This window comes from Gymnoscopelus microlampas, assembly GCF_963454915.1.
Source record: "Gymnoscopelus microlampas genome assembly, chromosome: 3".
NCBI lineage: Eukaryota > Metazoa > Chordata > Actinopteri > Myctophiformes > Myctophidae > Gymnoscopelus > Gymnoscopelus microlampas.
This window is the reverse complement of record NC_139940.1, coordinates 3,914,350-3,931,537: the sequence shown is the minus strand read 5'-3', so window position 1 is coordinate 3,931,537 and position 17,188 is coordinate 3,914,350. Positions and strand designations below refer to the sequence as shown.

The following is a 17,188-nucleotide window of genomic DNA, read 5'->3' as shown; positions in this document are numbered from 1 at the left end:
GTTGTGAGCTTGTAGATCGGCTAGTTTCACAATATTGATCTGTGGAACCGAGTCAAACTAAATTGAATGCCTCAACTCCTACATTCCAGCTTATAAGGGTGGGGGTCCCCAGTTCAAATAATATTATTTTGGGGGGTTGCGGTCTGAAAAGGTGGAGAACCACTGCTCTATAGAATAGAATAGAATAGAATAGAATAATCTATTGGCAACAGTTTAAAATGGGGTAAATCACAAAAAAGCTGTGTTCCCCATTGTGATCCACTTTAAAACAATCAACAACCAACCAGAGTAAACAACAACCGTAAAATGACCCTTAAGGGTCCATTACACTTTCTGACCTACAGAATAAGGCTCCATTTGGACCCCTGGTGCTCCCCGGACCCCATGTTGAGAACCATTGCATGAATGCAACATCTTTCCTTTATTATAAAACCTTCACATAAATATGTATTCAAGCAGTTGAGAGTTTGCATATGAACATACAGGAGCACGATGGAAACAAGCCCTTGTATGGGCTTTTTGTGTTATCCTTCTAGCGATCATTGTAAAATAGTACTTTGAAAACTGTTAATAAAGTATTAAATCAATCTATCATCCATTAAAAAAAACGCATTGCTGGCCATTTATTCCATCACATTACAAAAGAGAAGAGTCTGAAAGTTCATTGTAACAGCAGGTTAAATGAATTGGAAATATGTCGGTCATCTTATCTCGTCAAACAATATAACATGTATTTTATCCTTTACAAAAAAATAAAACAATCAGTGTGTAAATACTTTATGTTATTGAAAGGTTCTCACCCGAAAGCAATGCCAGGAAGAAAAAGATCCCCACTGTCATGTCCATGTGTGTAGACAGTGTAGTATTCAGGTTCTGTATGTGTGAAGGAGTAAGCTGTGCTTCAACGCGATGTCGATCCACACCTAATATTTCACAATAATGTGGTGATAAGGAAGTAATATGAGGAAGTAGTGTGCCCTGATATCAACCACTCATCATCTCTATACCACCTCTTAAGCCCTATAAACTTTGTTGTATGATTAACAGCGGAAATAGTCAGTCAGAAGTGTCAGTTTACTGTAGGGGCGTGACGGTACGTACACATTTCAGCTCGGTAGGTATTTTGGTTTTGAAGGCACAGTTCTTAATTTTGTATTTTATTTGGTACGGTACGGTGAAAGAAGTAACACATAAAATGCCGCTGCATTTACCGCATACTACATTTTTTCATTGCACATTCCTTTCAAAGTGGCTAAAAACATTTAGATAAACATTATAGAAGCTATTTCACTGTTCATTATTTGGGAGGTCGAGGTAAGAAAAACGAACGCTCCTCTTCCCCAACACTCCACTGAACGTTGTTGTGAATGGGTATGGTGCACCAGCTTCATATGTAGGTGTGGAAACCGTATTTTAGTATTTTTTAAAATATATTTTTGGAGGCTTTTTCTACCTTTATTGATAAGATAGTGGGCTGACAGGACATGGGGAGAGAGATGGGGGAGTGACACACAGCAAAGATCGTCGGGGTCGGGAGTCGAACCCGCAACATGCTGTCATACTGGAATACCAGCATTTGTGATATGCACCTGGACCGCTAGACCAGCAGGCGCCCTGTATTGTAATTTTTTTGTGCAGTTATTCACTCTGGGCCGTTGGGTTCAGTATGGGGCATTTGGGTTTGGTATGGGCCTTTGGATTCTGTATTGGCCGCTGGGTTCGGTATGGGCCGTTAGGTGGGTTCGGTATGGGCCGTTAGGTGGGTTCGGTATGGGCCGTTAGGTTCGGTATGGTGGTTCAGTTTGGAACGTTTTGGTTCAGTATGGGGCATTTGGGTTCAGTATGGGCCGTTTCGGTTCAATATGGGCCGCTGGATTCGGTATTGTTACAGCCCTATTCTGTACACAGATACACAGATATCACATCAGATTGTAATGGTTTGCTGACATCACTGAGCTCACTGTGGAATAAAGTGCATCTACAGCTCTGACACTCAGCAGTCTGTGATATAAAGATTAAACAACATTTTATGATAGTCGCTTGGTAACAATTTATCAGCCATGGTGTGTGGTTAATTAGTGTGTGTGTGTGTGTGTGTGTGTGTGTGTGTGTGTGTGTGTGTGTGTGTGTGTGTGTGTGTGTGTGTGTGTGTGTGTGTGTGTGTGTGTGTGTGTGTGTGTACACTACTACTGACGACGACGACCCTGCTAATCATAATGTGGGTTGCAGCAACGTGTCATTTTAAATACATGTTGCCATGTCAAATAAGGATAGTTCACCTTGGGTCCTTTTGAAGGAGACTTACATTTAAATGTTTTCTTTCCACCCATGTTCACATTCCACCCATGAAATTAGCCTTTCATAAGGGGGGTCCCAAATTATTTTGGTGGGGTCCCCAGATGACAGTGAAGTGACTTAATGTAATGACTTTTGAGACCTTTTTAATACCTCAACTGGTCAAACATTGACCAAATGGTCAAATAATATAGGAAAGAGGATTAAAAAAAATAGCCGCTCAGAACGCTTCGCAACACGAGGCGTTGTGAGCTTGTAGATCGGCTAGTTTCACAATATTGATCTGTGGAACCGAGTCAAACTAAATTGAATGCCTCAACTCCTACATTCCAGCTTATAAGGGTGGGGGTCCCCAGTTCAAATAATATTATTTTGGGGGGTTGCGGTCTGAAAAGGTGGAGAACCACTGCTCTATAGAATAGAATAGAATAGAATAGAATAGAATAATCTATTGGCAACAGTTTAAAATGGGGTAAATCACAAAAAAGCTGTGTTCCCCATTGTGATCCACTTTAAAACAATCAACAACCAACCAGAGTAAACAACAACCGTAAAATGACCCTTAAGGGTCCATTACACTTTCTGACCTACAGAATAAGGCTCCATTTGGACCCCTGGTGCTCCCCGGACCCCATGTTGAGAACCATTGCATGAATGCAACATCTTTCCTTTATTATAAAACCTTCACATAAATATGTATTCAAGCAGTTGAGAGTTTGCATATGAACATACAGGAGCACGATGGAAACAAGCCCTTGTATGGGCTTTTTGTGTTATCCTTCTAGCGATCATTGTAAAATAGTACTTTGAAAACTGTTAATAAAGTATTAAATCAATCTATCATCCATTAAAAAAAAACGCATTGCTGGCCATTTATTCCATCACATTACAAAAGAGAAGAGTCTGAAAGTTCATTGTAACAGCAGGTTAAATGAATTGGAAATATGTCGGTCATCTTATCTCGTCAAACAATATAACATGTATTTTATCCTTTACAAAAAAATAAAACAATCAGTGTGTAAATACTTTATGTTATTGAAAGGTTCTCACCCGAAAGCAATGCCAGGAAGAAAAAGATCCCCACTGTCATGTCCATGTGTGTAGACAGTGTAGTATTCAGGTTCTGTATGTGTGAAGGAGTAAGCTGTGCTTCAACGCGATGTCGATCCACACCTAATATTTCACAATAATGTGGTGATAAGGAAGTAATATGAGGAAGTAGTGTGCCCTGATATCAACCACTCATCATCTCTATACCACCTCTTAAGCCCTATAAACTTTGTTGTATGATTAACAGCGGAAATAGTCAGTCAGAAGTGTCAGTTTACTGTAGGGGCGTGACGGTACGTACACATTTCAGCTCGGTAGGTATTTTGGTTTTGAAGGCACAGTTCTTAATTTTGTATTTTATTTGGTACGGTACGGTGAAAGAAGTAACACATAAAATGCCGCTGCATTTACCGCATACTACATTTTTTCATTGCACATTCCTTTCAAAGTGGCTAAAAACATTTAGATAAACATTATAGAAGCTATTTCACTGTTCATTATTTGGGAGGTCGAGGTAAGAAAAACGAACGCTCCTCTTCCCCAACACTCCACTGAACGTTGTTGTGAATGGGTATGGTGCACCAGCTTCATATGTAGGTGTGGAAACCGTATTTTAGTATTTTTTAAAATATATTTTTGGAGGCTTTTTCTACCTTTATTGATAAGATAGTGGGCTGACAGGACATGGGGAGAGAGATGGGGGAGTGACACACAGCAAAGATCGTCGGGGTCGGGAGTCGAACCCGCAACATGCTGTCATACTGGAATACCAGCATTTGTGATATGCACCTGGACCGCTAGACCAGCAGGCGCCCTGTATTGTAATTTTTTTGTGCAGTTATTGACTTTGGGCCGTTGGGTTCAGTATGGGGCATTTGGGTTTGGTATGGGCCTTTGGATTCTGTATTGGCCGCTGGGTTCGGTATGGGCCGTTAGGTGGGTTCGGTATGGGCCGTTAGGTGGGTTCGGTATGGGCCGTTAGGTTCGGTATGGTGGTTCAGTTTGGAACGTTTTGGTTCAGTATGGGGCATTTGGGTTCAGTATGGGCCGTTTCGGTTCAATATGGGCCGCTGGATTCGGTATTGTTACAGCCCTATTCTGTACACAGATACACAGATATCACATCAGATTGTAATGGTTTGCTGACATCACTGAGCTCACTGTGGAATAAAGTGTTCATTCAATGATAAGGCTGACCATAGTGCATCTACAGCTCTGACACTCAGCAGTCTGTGATATAAAGATTAAACAACATTTTATGATAGTCGCTTGGTAACAATTTATCAGCCATGGTGTGTGGTTAATTAGTGTGTGTGTGTGTGTGTGTGTGTGTGTGTGTGTGTGTGTGTGTGTGTGTGTGTGTGTGTGTGTGTGTGTGTGTGTGTGTGTGTGTGTGTGTGTGTGTGTGTGTGTGTACACTACTACTGACGACGACGACCCTGCTAATCATAATGTGGGTTGCAGCAACGTGTCATTTTAAATACATGTTGCCATGTCAAATAAGGATAGTTCACCTTGGGTCCTTTTGAAGGAGACTTACATTTAAATGTTTTCTTTCCACCCATGTTCACATTCCACCCATGAAATTAGCCTTTCATAAGGGGGGTCCCAAATTATTTTGGTGGGGTCCCCAGATGACAGTGAAGTGACTTAATGTAATGACTTTTGAGACCTTTTTAATACCTCAACTGGTCAAACATTGACCAAATGGTCAAATAATATAGGAAAGAGGATTAAAAAAAATAGCCGCTCAGAACGCTTCGCAACACGAGGCGTTGTGAGCTTGTAGATCGGCTAGTTTCACAATATTGATCTGTGGAACCGAGTCAAACTAAATTGAATGCCTCAACTCCTACATTCCAGCTTATAAGGGTGGGGGTCCCCAGTTCAAATAATATTATTTTGGGGGGTTGCGGTCTGAAAAGGTGGAGAACCACTGCTCTATAGAATAGAATAGAATAGAATAGAATAATCTATTGGCAACAGTTTAAAATGGGGTAAATCACAAAAAGCTGTGTTCCCCATTGTGATCCACTTTAAAACAATCAACAACCAACCAGAGTAAACAACAACCGTAAAATGACCCTTAAGGGTCCATTACACTTTCTGACCTACAGAATAAGGCTCCATTTTGACCCCTGGTGCTCCCCGGACCCCATGTTGAGAACCATTGCATGAATGCAACATCTTTCCTTTATTATAAAACCTTCACATAAATATGTATTCAAGCAGTTGAGAGTTTGCATATGAACATACAGGAGCACGATGGAAACAAGCCCTTGTATGGGCTTTTTGTGTTATCCTTCTAGCGATCATTGTAAAATAGTACTTTGAAAACTGTTAATAAAGTATTAAATCAATCTATCATCCATTAAAAAAAACGCATTGCTGGCCATTTATTCCATCACATTACAAAAGAGAAGAGTCTGAAAGTTCATTGTAACAGCAGGTTAAATGAATTGGAAATATGTCGGTCATCTTATCTCGTCAAACAATATAACATGTATTTTATCCTTTACAAAAAAATAAAACAATCAGTGTGTAAATACTTTATGTTATTGAAAGGTTCTCACCCGAAAGCAATGCCAGGAAGAAAAAGATCCCCACTGTCATGTCCATGTGTGTAGACAGTGTAGTATTCAGGTTCTGTATGTGTGAAGGAGTAAGCTGTGCTTCAACGCGATGTCGATCCACACCTAATATTTCACAATAATGTGGTGATAAGGAAGTAATATGAGGAAGTAGTGTGCCCTGATATCAACCACTCATCATCTCTATACCACCTCTTAAGCCCTATAAACTTTGTTGTATGATTAACAGCGGAAATAGTCAGTCAGAAGTGTCAGTTTACTGTAGGGGCGTGACGGTACGTACACATTTCAGCTCGGTAGGTATTTTGGTTTTGAAGGCACAGTTCTTAATTTTGTATTTTATTTGGTACGGTACGGTGAAAGAAGTAACACATAAAATGCCGCTGCATTTACCGCATACTACATTTTTTCATTGCACATTCCTTTCAAAGTGGCTAAAAACATTTAGATAAACATTATAGAAGCTATTTCACTGTTCATTATTTGGGAGGTCGAGGTAAGAAAAACGAACGCTCCTCTTCCCCAACACTCCACTGAACGTTGTTGTGAATGGGTATGGTGCACCAGCTTCATATGTAGGTGTGGAAACCGTATTTTAGTATTTTTTAAAATATATTTTTGGAGGCTTTTTCTACCTTTATTGATAAGATAGTGGGCTGACAGGACATGGGGAGAGAGATGGGGGAGTGACACACAGCAAAGATCGTCGGGGTCGGGAGTCGAACCCGCAACATGCTGTCATACTGGAATACCAGCATTTGTGATATGCACCTGGACCGCTAGACCAGCAGGCGCCCTGTATTGTAATTTTTTTGTGCAGTTATTCACTTTGGGCCGTTGGGTTCAGTATGGGGCATTTGGGTTTGGTATGGGCCTTTGGATTCTGTATTGGCCGCTGGGTTCGGTATGGGCCGTTAGGTGGGTTCGGTATGGGCCGTTAGGTGGGTTCGGTATGGGCCGTTAGGTTCGGTATGGTGGTTCAGTTTGGAACGTTTTGGTTCAGTATGGGGCATTTGGGTTCAGTATGGGCCGTTTCGGTTCAATATGGGCCGCTGGATTCGGTATTGTTACAGCCCTATTCTGTACACAGATACACAGATATCACATCAGATTGTAATGGTTTGCTGACATCACTGAGCTCACTGTGGAATAAAGTGTTCATTCAATGATAAGGCTGACCATAGTGCATCTACAGCTCTGACACTCAGCAGTCTGTGATATAAAGATTAAACAACATTTTATGATAGTCGCTTGGTAACAATTTATCAGCCATGGTGTGTGGTTAATTAGTGTGTGTGTGTGTGTGTGTGTGTGTGTGTGTGTGTGTGTGTGTGTGTGTGTGTGTGTGTGTGTGTGTGTGTGTGTGTGTGTGTGTGTGTGTGTGTGTGTGTGTGTGTGTGTGTGTGTGTGTGTGTGTGTGTGTGTGTGAGAGAGTGAGTGAGTGAGTGAGTGGGTGAGTGAGTGAGTGAGTGAGTGAGTGAGTGAGTGAAGGCCTTTGCAGACAGGGTGCGTTTTCCGCACGGAAAAAAACGGACAATATCATTTTTTAAATGAACACATGGTTCTCCTAAATAGCCTGCAGCTTGTCCAGAATGCCGCTGCGCGCATACTGACAGGAACCAGAAGAAGAGATCATATCACTCCTTCATTGGCCTCTTTGCACTGGCTCCCGGTTAAATACAGAATAGAGTTTAAAGTTCTCCTCCTCACATACAAGGCTCTCAACGGACAGGCACCAGTATATCTCAAAGAACTCATCGAGCCCCGTAAACCAGCCAGAACACCACTGCGTCCACAGTATGAAAAAATGCTTACGGTTCCAGTAAACCCCCAAAAAACTAGAACAGGAGGTAGAGCATTTAAGTTTCAAGCACCTCAGCTGTGGAACCTTCTCCCAGTCTCAGTCCGTAAAGCAGACACACTCTGTATATTTAAAACTAGACTAAAAACCTTTCTCTATGATAAAGCCTATAGCCGAAGTGTATATAGCCGAAGTGTAACCTTATGTGCCAGGTCGCACCCTTAGATCCTCTGGCCGCACCCTTAGATCGCACCCTTAGATCCTCTGGCCAGGGTCTATTGGAATTTCGTACTGCTAAGTTGGTGACCAAAGGCGGTCGGGCCTTTTCTATAAAGGCCCCTATACTCTGGAAAAGCCTACCAGAAGAACTAAGATTAACCAGGTCATTAACGAGTTTTAAATCCCTGTTAAAAACCCATTTTTACAGAATGGCCTTTTTAACTTGAGATAAATGTTGTTGATTATTGCTCTGTTTTACTGTAAATGTATATATCACTGTTAATTCATTATCTGCATTGTTTTGATTGCTCTTCTGACTGTTCAAGCACTTTGTAACTTTGTTTAAATAAGTGCTATACAAATAAAGTTTTATTATTATTATTATTATTATTATAGACTCAGTCCCCCTATAGTCATCCTCTCTCCCCCACCTTCCCCTTTCTCCTCTCTCCCCTCGTCCTCTCTCTTCCCGTCCTCCCTTTGGTTGTGTGGGTTTGTGTCCCATTGGTACAATCGTAATTAACCCTGTACGGATTCACGCTCTAGTAAGGCCTGCCACTAATTCTACAACCGGGGACTCGTTCCCCGGAGTTTCTTCTACCACCCACGTCGCAGGTCCATGGACTATTACTATGGACCCCCAGCTGCGGCTCAAGACTGTGACTGCGGACCGGGCCTGGGCCTCTCCATGGAGTCTATGGACTGTTACTACGGACCCCCAGCTGCGGCTCAAGACTGTGACTGCGGACCGGACCGGGCCTCTCTCCATGGAGCACGACCTGGACACGACCGTGGACTTCTACTACACTACACTATACCGCATATTATATTATCTTAAACATTTTTATATTATTCCATTATATACTGCATACACACTATTGCTGTACTATATTATACTATCATATGCTAGTATCTTACACTATTATATTTGCTATTATTGTTATTGTTACTGCTTGCACTGTATCTCTTTCTGTCTCTCCTCTGTCTCTCCCTTTCTCTCTCTCTTCTTTCCCCCAACACGGTCGAGGCAGAAGGCCCCCGCCCTAGAGCCTAGGGTCTGCCTGACGTTTCTTCCTGTTGAATTAAGAGGGAGTTTTTCGTTGCCACTGTCGCAAAATTGCTTGCTCAGGGTGGGATGTTGGGTCTCTTCTCTACATGTAAAGTGTCTTGAGACAACTTGTTGTGATTTGACACTTTAATAAAATTGAATTGAATTGAATTGAATGACCTCATGCACACCCTGTGCGGCGATGCAATGCCGCAATGCGTTTTTTTTTTTCAATCGAACCCAGTTCGATTTGTGCGTTTTTTCGCATGCGGTTAAAAACGGATTGACTAATCGCACCCTGTGTGCAAAGGCCTTAAGTGAGTGAGTGAGTGAGTGAGTGAGTGAGTGAGTGAGTTGAAGACAAATAGCAGGAAGGTAAATCTGACACTAGAGGGAGTAATGAACCTTTTTGGAATTCAACACAGTCATTTTCTGTTCACTGAGAAAGTCAACAATTTCACTTTGCACGCTGTACACATGCATTTTCCTCGAAAATGCACTCGGATTTAGCTGTTCCTTAAACCTACCTGTGGATTATACCAGGGACAAGTGACTTGACTTTTTTTTTGTCTTGCTCGATCTTCCTCATGGACCTACTTACAGATTATACCAGTGTCAGTCTATACCTTATATGTGGATTATGCGGTCAACACACACTGACTGGCTCTGCAGCACCGCGCCTGTGGAACGGCCTTCCAATCGATATGAGATCACCGCAGACCCTGGACCCCTTTAAAATAGGCCTAAAAACATTTTTATTTCGGAAGGCATTTTCGTGTTGGATTGTTGTTTAAGCACGTTTGTTTTTAAACCCTGCTTTTAACCTTCCATGATTGAAACTCTGGGATTCCCTGTAAATGAAAAGAGCAATATAAAATGTATTATTATTATAATAAATAAATACATCTCAGCGTACTGTATGTACAATTAACATATTGTGTCTGTTGGGTGGAAACCTTATTATGTCCGAAACTACTTTTCAGGATTCAAAGTCAATAATAGCTAAAGTACTTTTTTAGCATATTATATGTGAGCTGAAGAGGTGTCTTTACTGTATGCTTTCTACTCCCTCCCTCCACAAGACCTCCAGTACTTTCCGCCACTGGAGGCCACACCCCCCCTCAGTGTATACAGTTATAAAGGCGTGTGTCAGGTAGCCACGCCCCCCTCAGTGTTTACAGTTATAAAGGTGTGTGTCAGGTAGCCACGCCCCCCTCAGTGTTTACAGTTATAAAGGTGTGTGTCAGGGAGCCCTTGGGTCAGTCAGTTCGCCTCCATTCAGGCCTCGTCACAATGCATCTGGTTACGCTGATCCTGTGGAGTACGTTTCTCACCAAAGGCAAGTTCTTCTCAGCGCAAACCCTTCTGGCTTTGATAGGACCAACAATGCAAAAGCATTGTTCTGTTTTATGTTCGCTTCTATCATGAGCGCGTTGTTGTCTGTCTGCAACAGATGTAGAATTGTAGAATTAGTGTAAACATGACTGTAATGATTATAGTATGCGAACACACTTTTAACTCAAATATTTGCTTCTGGGGGGGTCCCTGGAACAAAATATTTTGAGATGGGGGTCGGCGGGCGGCCAAATACATATCATTTTGGGGGTCCTTGACATGAAAACGTTTGAGAACCACTGATATAGATACATAGGTTTTTCAGAATACTGTTGGGATTTAGAAGGCATTTGTAGAATCGGCTTCAGGTCTTAATTGGTTAAAGGAGTAGTTCACCCATGAAATGAATTATTTTCTATCAATTACACACACCCACGAAGCGTTGAATTCATGGAGATTCTTTGTGTTTTGTTGCATTCCTAAGCCAATAATTTTGAGACTCAATTGAGTCTCCTACTGACCAGCCACCTGGTCATCAAATTATTGAATCGGGAATGCTACAAAAACTAAACAATCTCCATGAATTCAAGTTTCCATGGGGTGTGTAATTGATAGAAAATAAGTATTTTTTGGGGGGGTGAACTACTACTACTTTAAGAGTATAATCTGCAACTCAATGCGTGGGAATATTTACACTGTTTTTCTGCTCTGCTCCTGTTTTTGCTATAAATCTTGACATGAAGGAGTTAGGGACATTAAGGGAGAGCAATGTCTAGACGTATTACTAGTACTTAATTCACTGTACGTATTAGAACAATATTAACATGACAATCGGAATAGTTTCCTTTAAGTCTATAAAGAGCTGGATGAATAGCAGCAGGACCTAATTACAACCATCCCTTTTAGTCAAGTAAAATATGTCTTAAATCAATTGATAATATATAAATGTATTTGTATTGCTGTCCTTTTATTTTAAACTTGCATTAATCTTGCCCGGCAACAGAACAACAATGCACTCCTCCCTCCACATGGCACACATGCCACGTGTGTTTGGGTGCACAGTCCGTGTGTGCGCACACACACACACTGTTTTGTTTATTTTTGTATGCTGTTTTTCCCCCTTATTTGTCTTTTTAAATAATATGAGCATTGTCAATAAGGATGTCAATTCAATTCCATTGAACCCCGGCATCAATAGTCTGGGGCGAACAACAGCCCAAAATAACCGATCTTGAAGATATTTGGTGTAAAGGGGAAAAAGTACGGTTGAAACTCAGGTCCACTTTACTAAGAATAGCAGGCATTTAGTTTACCGGGACAATGTACCTTGTTGAGCAGGATTCCCTCCTTTTCCCCATGTGGTTAAGGTGGTTTTGTTGTGGTTTTGTCATACAGCCAGCAGCACACTCGTGTTTCCAGTGATATAGATGTGGCACATTGACATATTGTGTTCTCTCATGCAGGAAGCACGCTGACATGTTTCCAGTGCACTCATGGACATTCAGGAACCTGTGTGGACAAACAGCTGGAATGTCCAGCGTCCAACCTGTGTGGAGTCACCAGACTGACGTCATACATGGGTAGGTCACATGTCTATTCTGTCTGTCTGTCTGTCTGTCTGTCTGTCTGTCTGTCTGCCTGCCTGCCTGCCTGCCTGCCTGCCTGCCTGCCTGCCTGCCTGCCTGCCTGCCTGCCTGCCTTTCTGTCTGTCTGTCTGTCTGTCTGTCTGTCTGTCTGACTCAAGGAGTGAACAATCAGGCTTAACAGATTACAGAGAATGTTAATGACAGAAATCTATTTAGAATTCAGTGTGGGATGGGGGTCATATGGCGGGCCCATCAGAACATAATACATGTATTAGTCACGGACAGACAGTGCAATTGTGATGATATTGATAAAAAAAAAATCTGTAGGTAAAGAATATTTATTTTCTAACATAGGCCTATTTTCTCGTATTCCTCAACCCCAGTCCTAATAAAGAAAAAACATCACATGGATGCACCTGGGACGTATCATCAGTGTTGTAGCCTGGGGTCATCGGGTGTTTCGGGTCTCGCCACAACATACACCCTCGCCCAGGTGACCCAGCCAGGGTTGATCAAGCCCCGACTTACGTCCCAGTAGCTACCCGCGGTCAGTCCTCTTAGGGAAAGAACTTAGGGAAAGAACCGGAACTACTCTGCCGGGACTGGGGGAGAGGAGAGGCTCTGGCACATGGAGGGACTAGGCTCTGTGGATGGCCTCCTGGCCGGGCTCCTCCTTCGTCTTACCAGGTCCAGGACCATGAGCGTGGCACCAGACTCCCCCCCGATCCAAACATTTCCTTCTGGCGTGATGGTTTCTTGGGCCGTGGTGGTACTGCAGGCTCCACTTGCGGCTTGCTTGAATGGCCCTCCTTAAAGGCCTCACCGTGGATTTGTTGGGCTTCTTCCTCACGGAAGACACATGCTGAGGGCGCCAACCCATACTGCTCCCAGGATGCCGTCTACATTCTGGCTGTCAACAGTCTCTCCTGTGGTCACCAAACTATTCCTGGTTGTCACGTAGTCTATTCCTATGAGCCACTATAAATAGAGTACCTAATAAAGAAAAAAATCACATGGATGCACCTGGGACGATCATCAGTGTTGTAGCCTGGGGTCATCGTGTAATTAGTCAGATTATTATTTATGTGAATATCGTGACAGATTTATTTTGCATCAATAGTCGTTCATTTTCAACCTCCTGGTTGGGGACGCAGGTATAAGTAAATTGGAATACTAAAGTAAAGACAAACAAATCGGTCTCAGCTGCAGTACTTGGTTAGTTACAGTACTTTCCACCACGGTGAGTCATATAATCCGAACCTTTCTTTAAATATCTTCAAAGAAAGGTTCACCGCCAATGTTTCACATGCTGCTACAGTAGACATGCACAGTATACTGTAGGTCTATAGGAACACTATACCCATACCCGTACCCATAGACATGTACAGTAAAGGTCTATAGAAACACTATACCTATTACACTATACGCATACCTGTGGGAAGATGTTTAGAGCAGCTGGCACGTGTGGCATCTACGAGAGTGATGACATCATGCATTGTACGCACATGTTACAATGTATCATAAACACAGTAGAGCACATGTTACAATGTATCATAAACACAGTAGAGCACATGTTACAATGTATCAGAACCATAGCGCAGTAGGACACAGTGTCCCATCAGAACATAACACATGCTGCTTGGTTATACACCAGCACCATTGTTGCCATGTCTGCTTATTGTCTCAGCTTATCATGTCTGCTTATTGTCTCAGCTTATCATGTCAGCTTATTGTCTCCGCCAGGCCGAAAGGCCCCAAATTGTTCAGATTGGCCTGTTATAGCGCCACCAGGAGGCCGATTCTTTTATATTACTCCTACAGATTTTGTCCAAACATCACACACATCGGTGCACAGTATCTCTATGGTCATGTGATCAACACGGATGTGTCCGATTTTCCATAGTCCATCCTGATTGGTTAAGATTGGTTTCCAAAGTTTGCAGGATTGGTCCGTTTTCAACTTTGAACGCACATTCCCACTAGGCAGAGGAAGAAATGCCATCCTTTTCACATTGGCCTTTTATAGCGCCACCAACAGGTCTAATTTAGCGAAACACATTTTTATTGTAGTTATAAGTGTCGCTTGTAAACAATATTATTAGTAGTTGCGGGTTGCATTTTTGGGGGATTGTTTCTAAAGTGTAGTTGCTTATTTGGGCTTGCCTCAGTGGTTCTCAAATGTTTTCATGCAGTGAAGGACCCTCCAAATGAATATGTATTTGTTCGCGGACCCCCATCTGAAAATATGTTATGTCAATGTTTTCTTTAAATGGAAGATCTACAAGCGTGTGTGTGTGTGTGTGTGTGTGTGTGTGTGTGTGTGTGTGTGTGTGTGTGTGTGTTTAAGTGGAATCTAGATGTGATGCAGATGTGTGTTGTGTGCAGTGTTGGGTAACACTACTTTAAAAAGTAACTTGCAACGTTACAGGATTACTGCCATTAAAAAGTGTTCTGTCACGTTACAGGATTACCTTGTGAGAAAAGTAACTCGTCAGATCATTTTTGCGTTACCAACGACTAAAACCCCTCAGTGAGGACGTTTGGTAAACATAAAATCAAGAGTGCAGCCTAGCGGAGTGACCACCAGTGTTGTGGAGCTGTTTGATGTTCTCCTCCTTTCACCAATAAATCCAAAAATAGAGTGAATACTTCCACGACCGCACTAAAGGGCAACCTCTCTGTCTTCTCTCAATCTCTGCCATGTGCGACAAATTAATGTAAACAAGACTAGTGATACCGTCAGCCGCGTCACACCAAAAGCGGTGACCCATTGAATAGAATGTTTGCGCAATCACCACAGACTGCCGGCCCGGTCACCGATTTTCGTGTTACATCCGTGCAAGTCTCCGTTGACAGAGACGAGCTCGTGATATATCAGGAAACAGCGCACATGCGTATCGGATGGATTTTCCTTTTCCTTTGTGGCAACAGAAAGAACGGGGAAATATTGGTTTTAAATGTAACAAAGTAACACCATTATTTTGGAAAAGGTAACTAAGTAACCGAGTACTGTAATTGCAAAACTCATGCGTTAGGTTTCTCCGTTACCCAAAAAAGTATTCTGCTACAGTAACAGAACACTGGTTGTGTATGTAGATGGATTCCAGATGTGACACAGATGTGTGTGTATTGTGTTCAGGTGGCACCCAGATGTGATACAGATGTGTGTGTATTGTGTTCAGGTGGAATACAGATGTGATACAGATGTGTGTGTATTGTGTTCAGGTGGCACCCAGATGTGATACAGATGTGTGTGTATTGTGTTCAGGTGGAATCAAGATGTGATACAAATGTGTATGTATTGTGTTCGGGTTGAATCCAGATGTGATACAGATGTGTGTGTATTGTGTTCAGGTTGAATCCAGATGTGATACAGATGTGTGTATGTATTGTGTTCAGGTAGCATCCAGATGGCAGATGTGAGCCTAACAGCGTGTGTGACTCCTCTTCAGTGCATCACAGCCTCAGTCAACTATGGCATCAGCAGAACCTTCGTCAACAGCCAGTGCTGTTCCACTGAGCTCTGCAACTCACAGAACATCCCAGGTAGGTTCTAACGTCTCTGTCGGGTGGAAACCTCATATGTTACTATGTCATATGTAACTGTTACCTTTCAGGATTCACATTCAAAAACAGCAAAAGTACAGTAGCAGATCTACGAGCTCGAAAAAGGTGTTCCTTCGCACTGCATTTCAAACTTGTGGATCTGCTACCTTACATGCTTTTGTGTGACGCTGTAGTATGAATTAATTTATGGAAAAAACTCAAAAAGTTAAACTACCCGACAGCAATGATATATTTTATTGCAGTGGTTTTCATGTCAAGGACCCCAAAAATGATATGTATTTGGCCGCGGACCCCCATATATTGTTCCAGGGACCCCCAGAAGCACAGATTTTGAGTTCCAAATGTTCGCTTTAAAAAACATATATTCAAAGAGTTGCACAAATTTTCACGATATATATACAAAAAAAAAAGATCTACAAGCTCATAGCGCGGCACACAGTGCTTGTGTATCTGCTATTTTTGAATAGTCAAAGTAATACAATATGGATAAAGGGGTTAAAATGATTGTGACGCTTTTATTAACTCATTTTGCCGGGGGACCCCCTGGTACCCCCCCCCCCCCCCCCCCCCAATGTTTTTTTGTTTTATTGTACTGTAAGAGTGTGTAAATGCACAGACATGCATCATAACGTGTCTCTGGTGTCTCCTTTCCAGTCCTAAATGACTCCAGGCCCAATGGAAGGAGGTGTTTCTACTGTGACTCTGAGGACTGTGAGAACGTTCTGCACTGTCTGGGAGACGAGAACTACTGTGTCTCTGGTGAGATTAACACGTTCAATCCGGGCACGCATTTAACATTTCTTTGGCTATTCCAAATATCATCAAACTACTCTGCGGCACCCCTGGACTTGAGAAACCCTGCCCTATAGGGTGCCACGGACGGCACCAAACTTTCGAGAAACCCAAGCGTTTCACACTGACTCGTGTTTTCTCTCTCTTCTCACACACACAGCCGAGGTGGGCAACATGAAGATCCCCTTAAAGGGCTGTGCGTCGCAGGCGGTGTGCATGTCGACGGGCGCGGCGGCGGCGCTGATGGGAGGCGGCACGACGGGCGACGTCAGCTGCTGCGAGGGGAACCTCTGCAACGGCGGCGGCGGGCGAGTCAGCGTGACGCTACATGTGACCGCCGCCATGCTGTCCGCCGTGTTCCTGTTCAAATGACAGCCACACCACTTCAGGACAGCACCGTGTTGTTCTGGGGTGGTGGATCAATGCTCGACCTCATTCTGCTTTCTCTACGCCTGGTAACAATATCCACGCCTATTATTTTCCTTCCATAACAAGGCCCTGCTTCCCTCTCACACACATTCTATTAGAATAATGGGTGTTTGTAAAAAGCAACTTTCCCCTGAAAACCGAGCAGCCCTTACTTCTGTGTGACTGTGTTGGGCAGTAAAGTAATATATTGGTGTGTTATTATTATTATTATTATTATTATTATTATTACTTTCCCCGGTAGTGTAAGGGCTTACGGTTGCCAAGACAGCAGTAGTGGATAAAGTACTCAATCGCCAGTACTTGAGTAAAAGTACTGCTGGCCAAATATCACTCAACTACACGTGAAAGCTGGTTGTTGGTCATATTTGGAGTTAAAGTACTGGAGTACTTCCTTAGAGAAAGTCTCCCGCAGGAGACGCGTCTGAAGCCTGTCCTGGACAGGAGTCTACGGACGTAAAAACAGATGATGATTAAG

General features: G+C 42.7%; 1 protein-coding gene across 1 annotated transcript; it reads left to right on the top strand.

Annotated features, from left to right (window-relative positions):
* Positions 1–10,308: 10,308 nt before the first annotated feature.
* LOC311039207 (urokinase plasminogen activator surface receptor-like) lies at positions 10,309–16,656 on the top strand (the record flags this gene model as incomplete). Its single annotated transcript, XM_084048874.1, has 5 exons — positions 10,309–10,347; positions 11,807–11,923; positions 15,329–15,471; positions 16,147–16,251; positions 16,445–16,656. The coding sequence occupies exons 2-5, from the start codon at positions 11,916–11,918 to the stop codon at positions 16,654–16,656; spliced, it is 468 nt and encodes a 155-aa protein (XP_083905000.1). The 5' UTR covers positions 10,309–10,347; positions 11,807–11,915.
* Between the last annotated feature and the right edge of the window lie 532 nt (positions 16,657–17,188).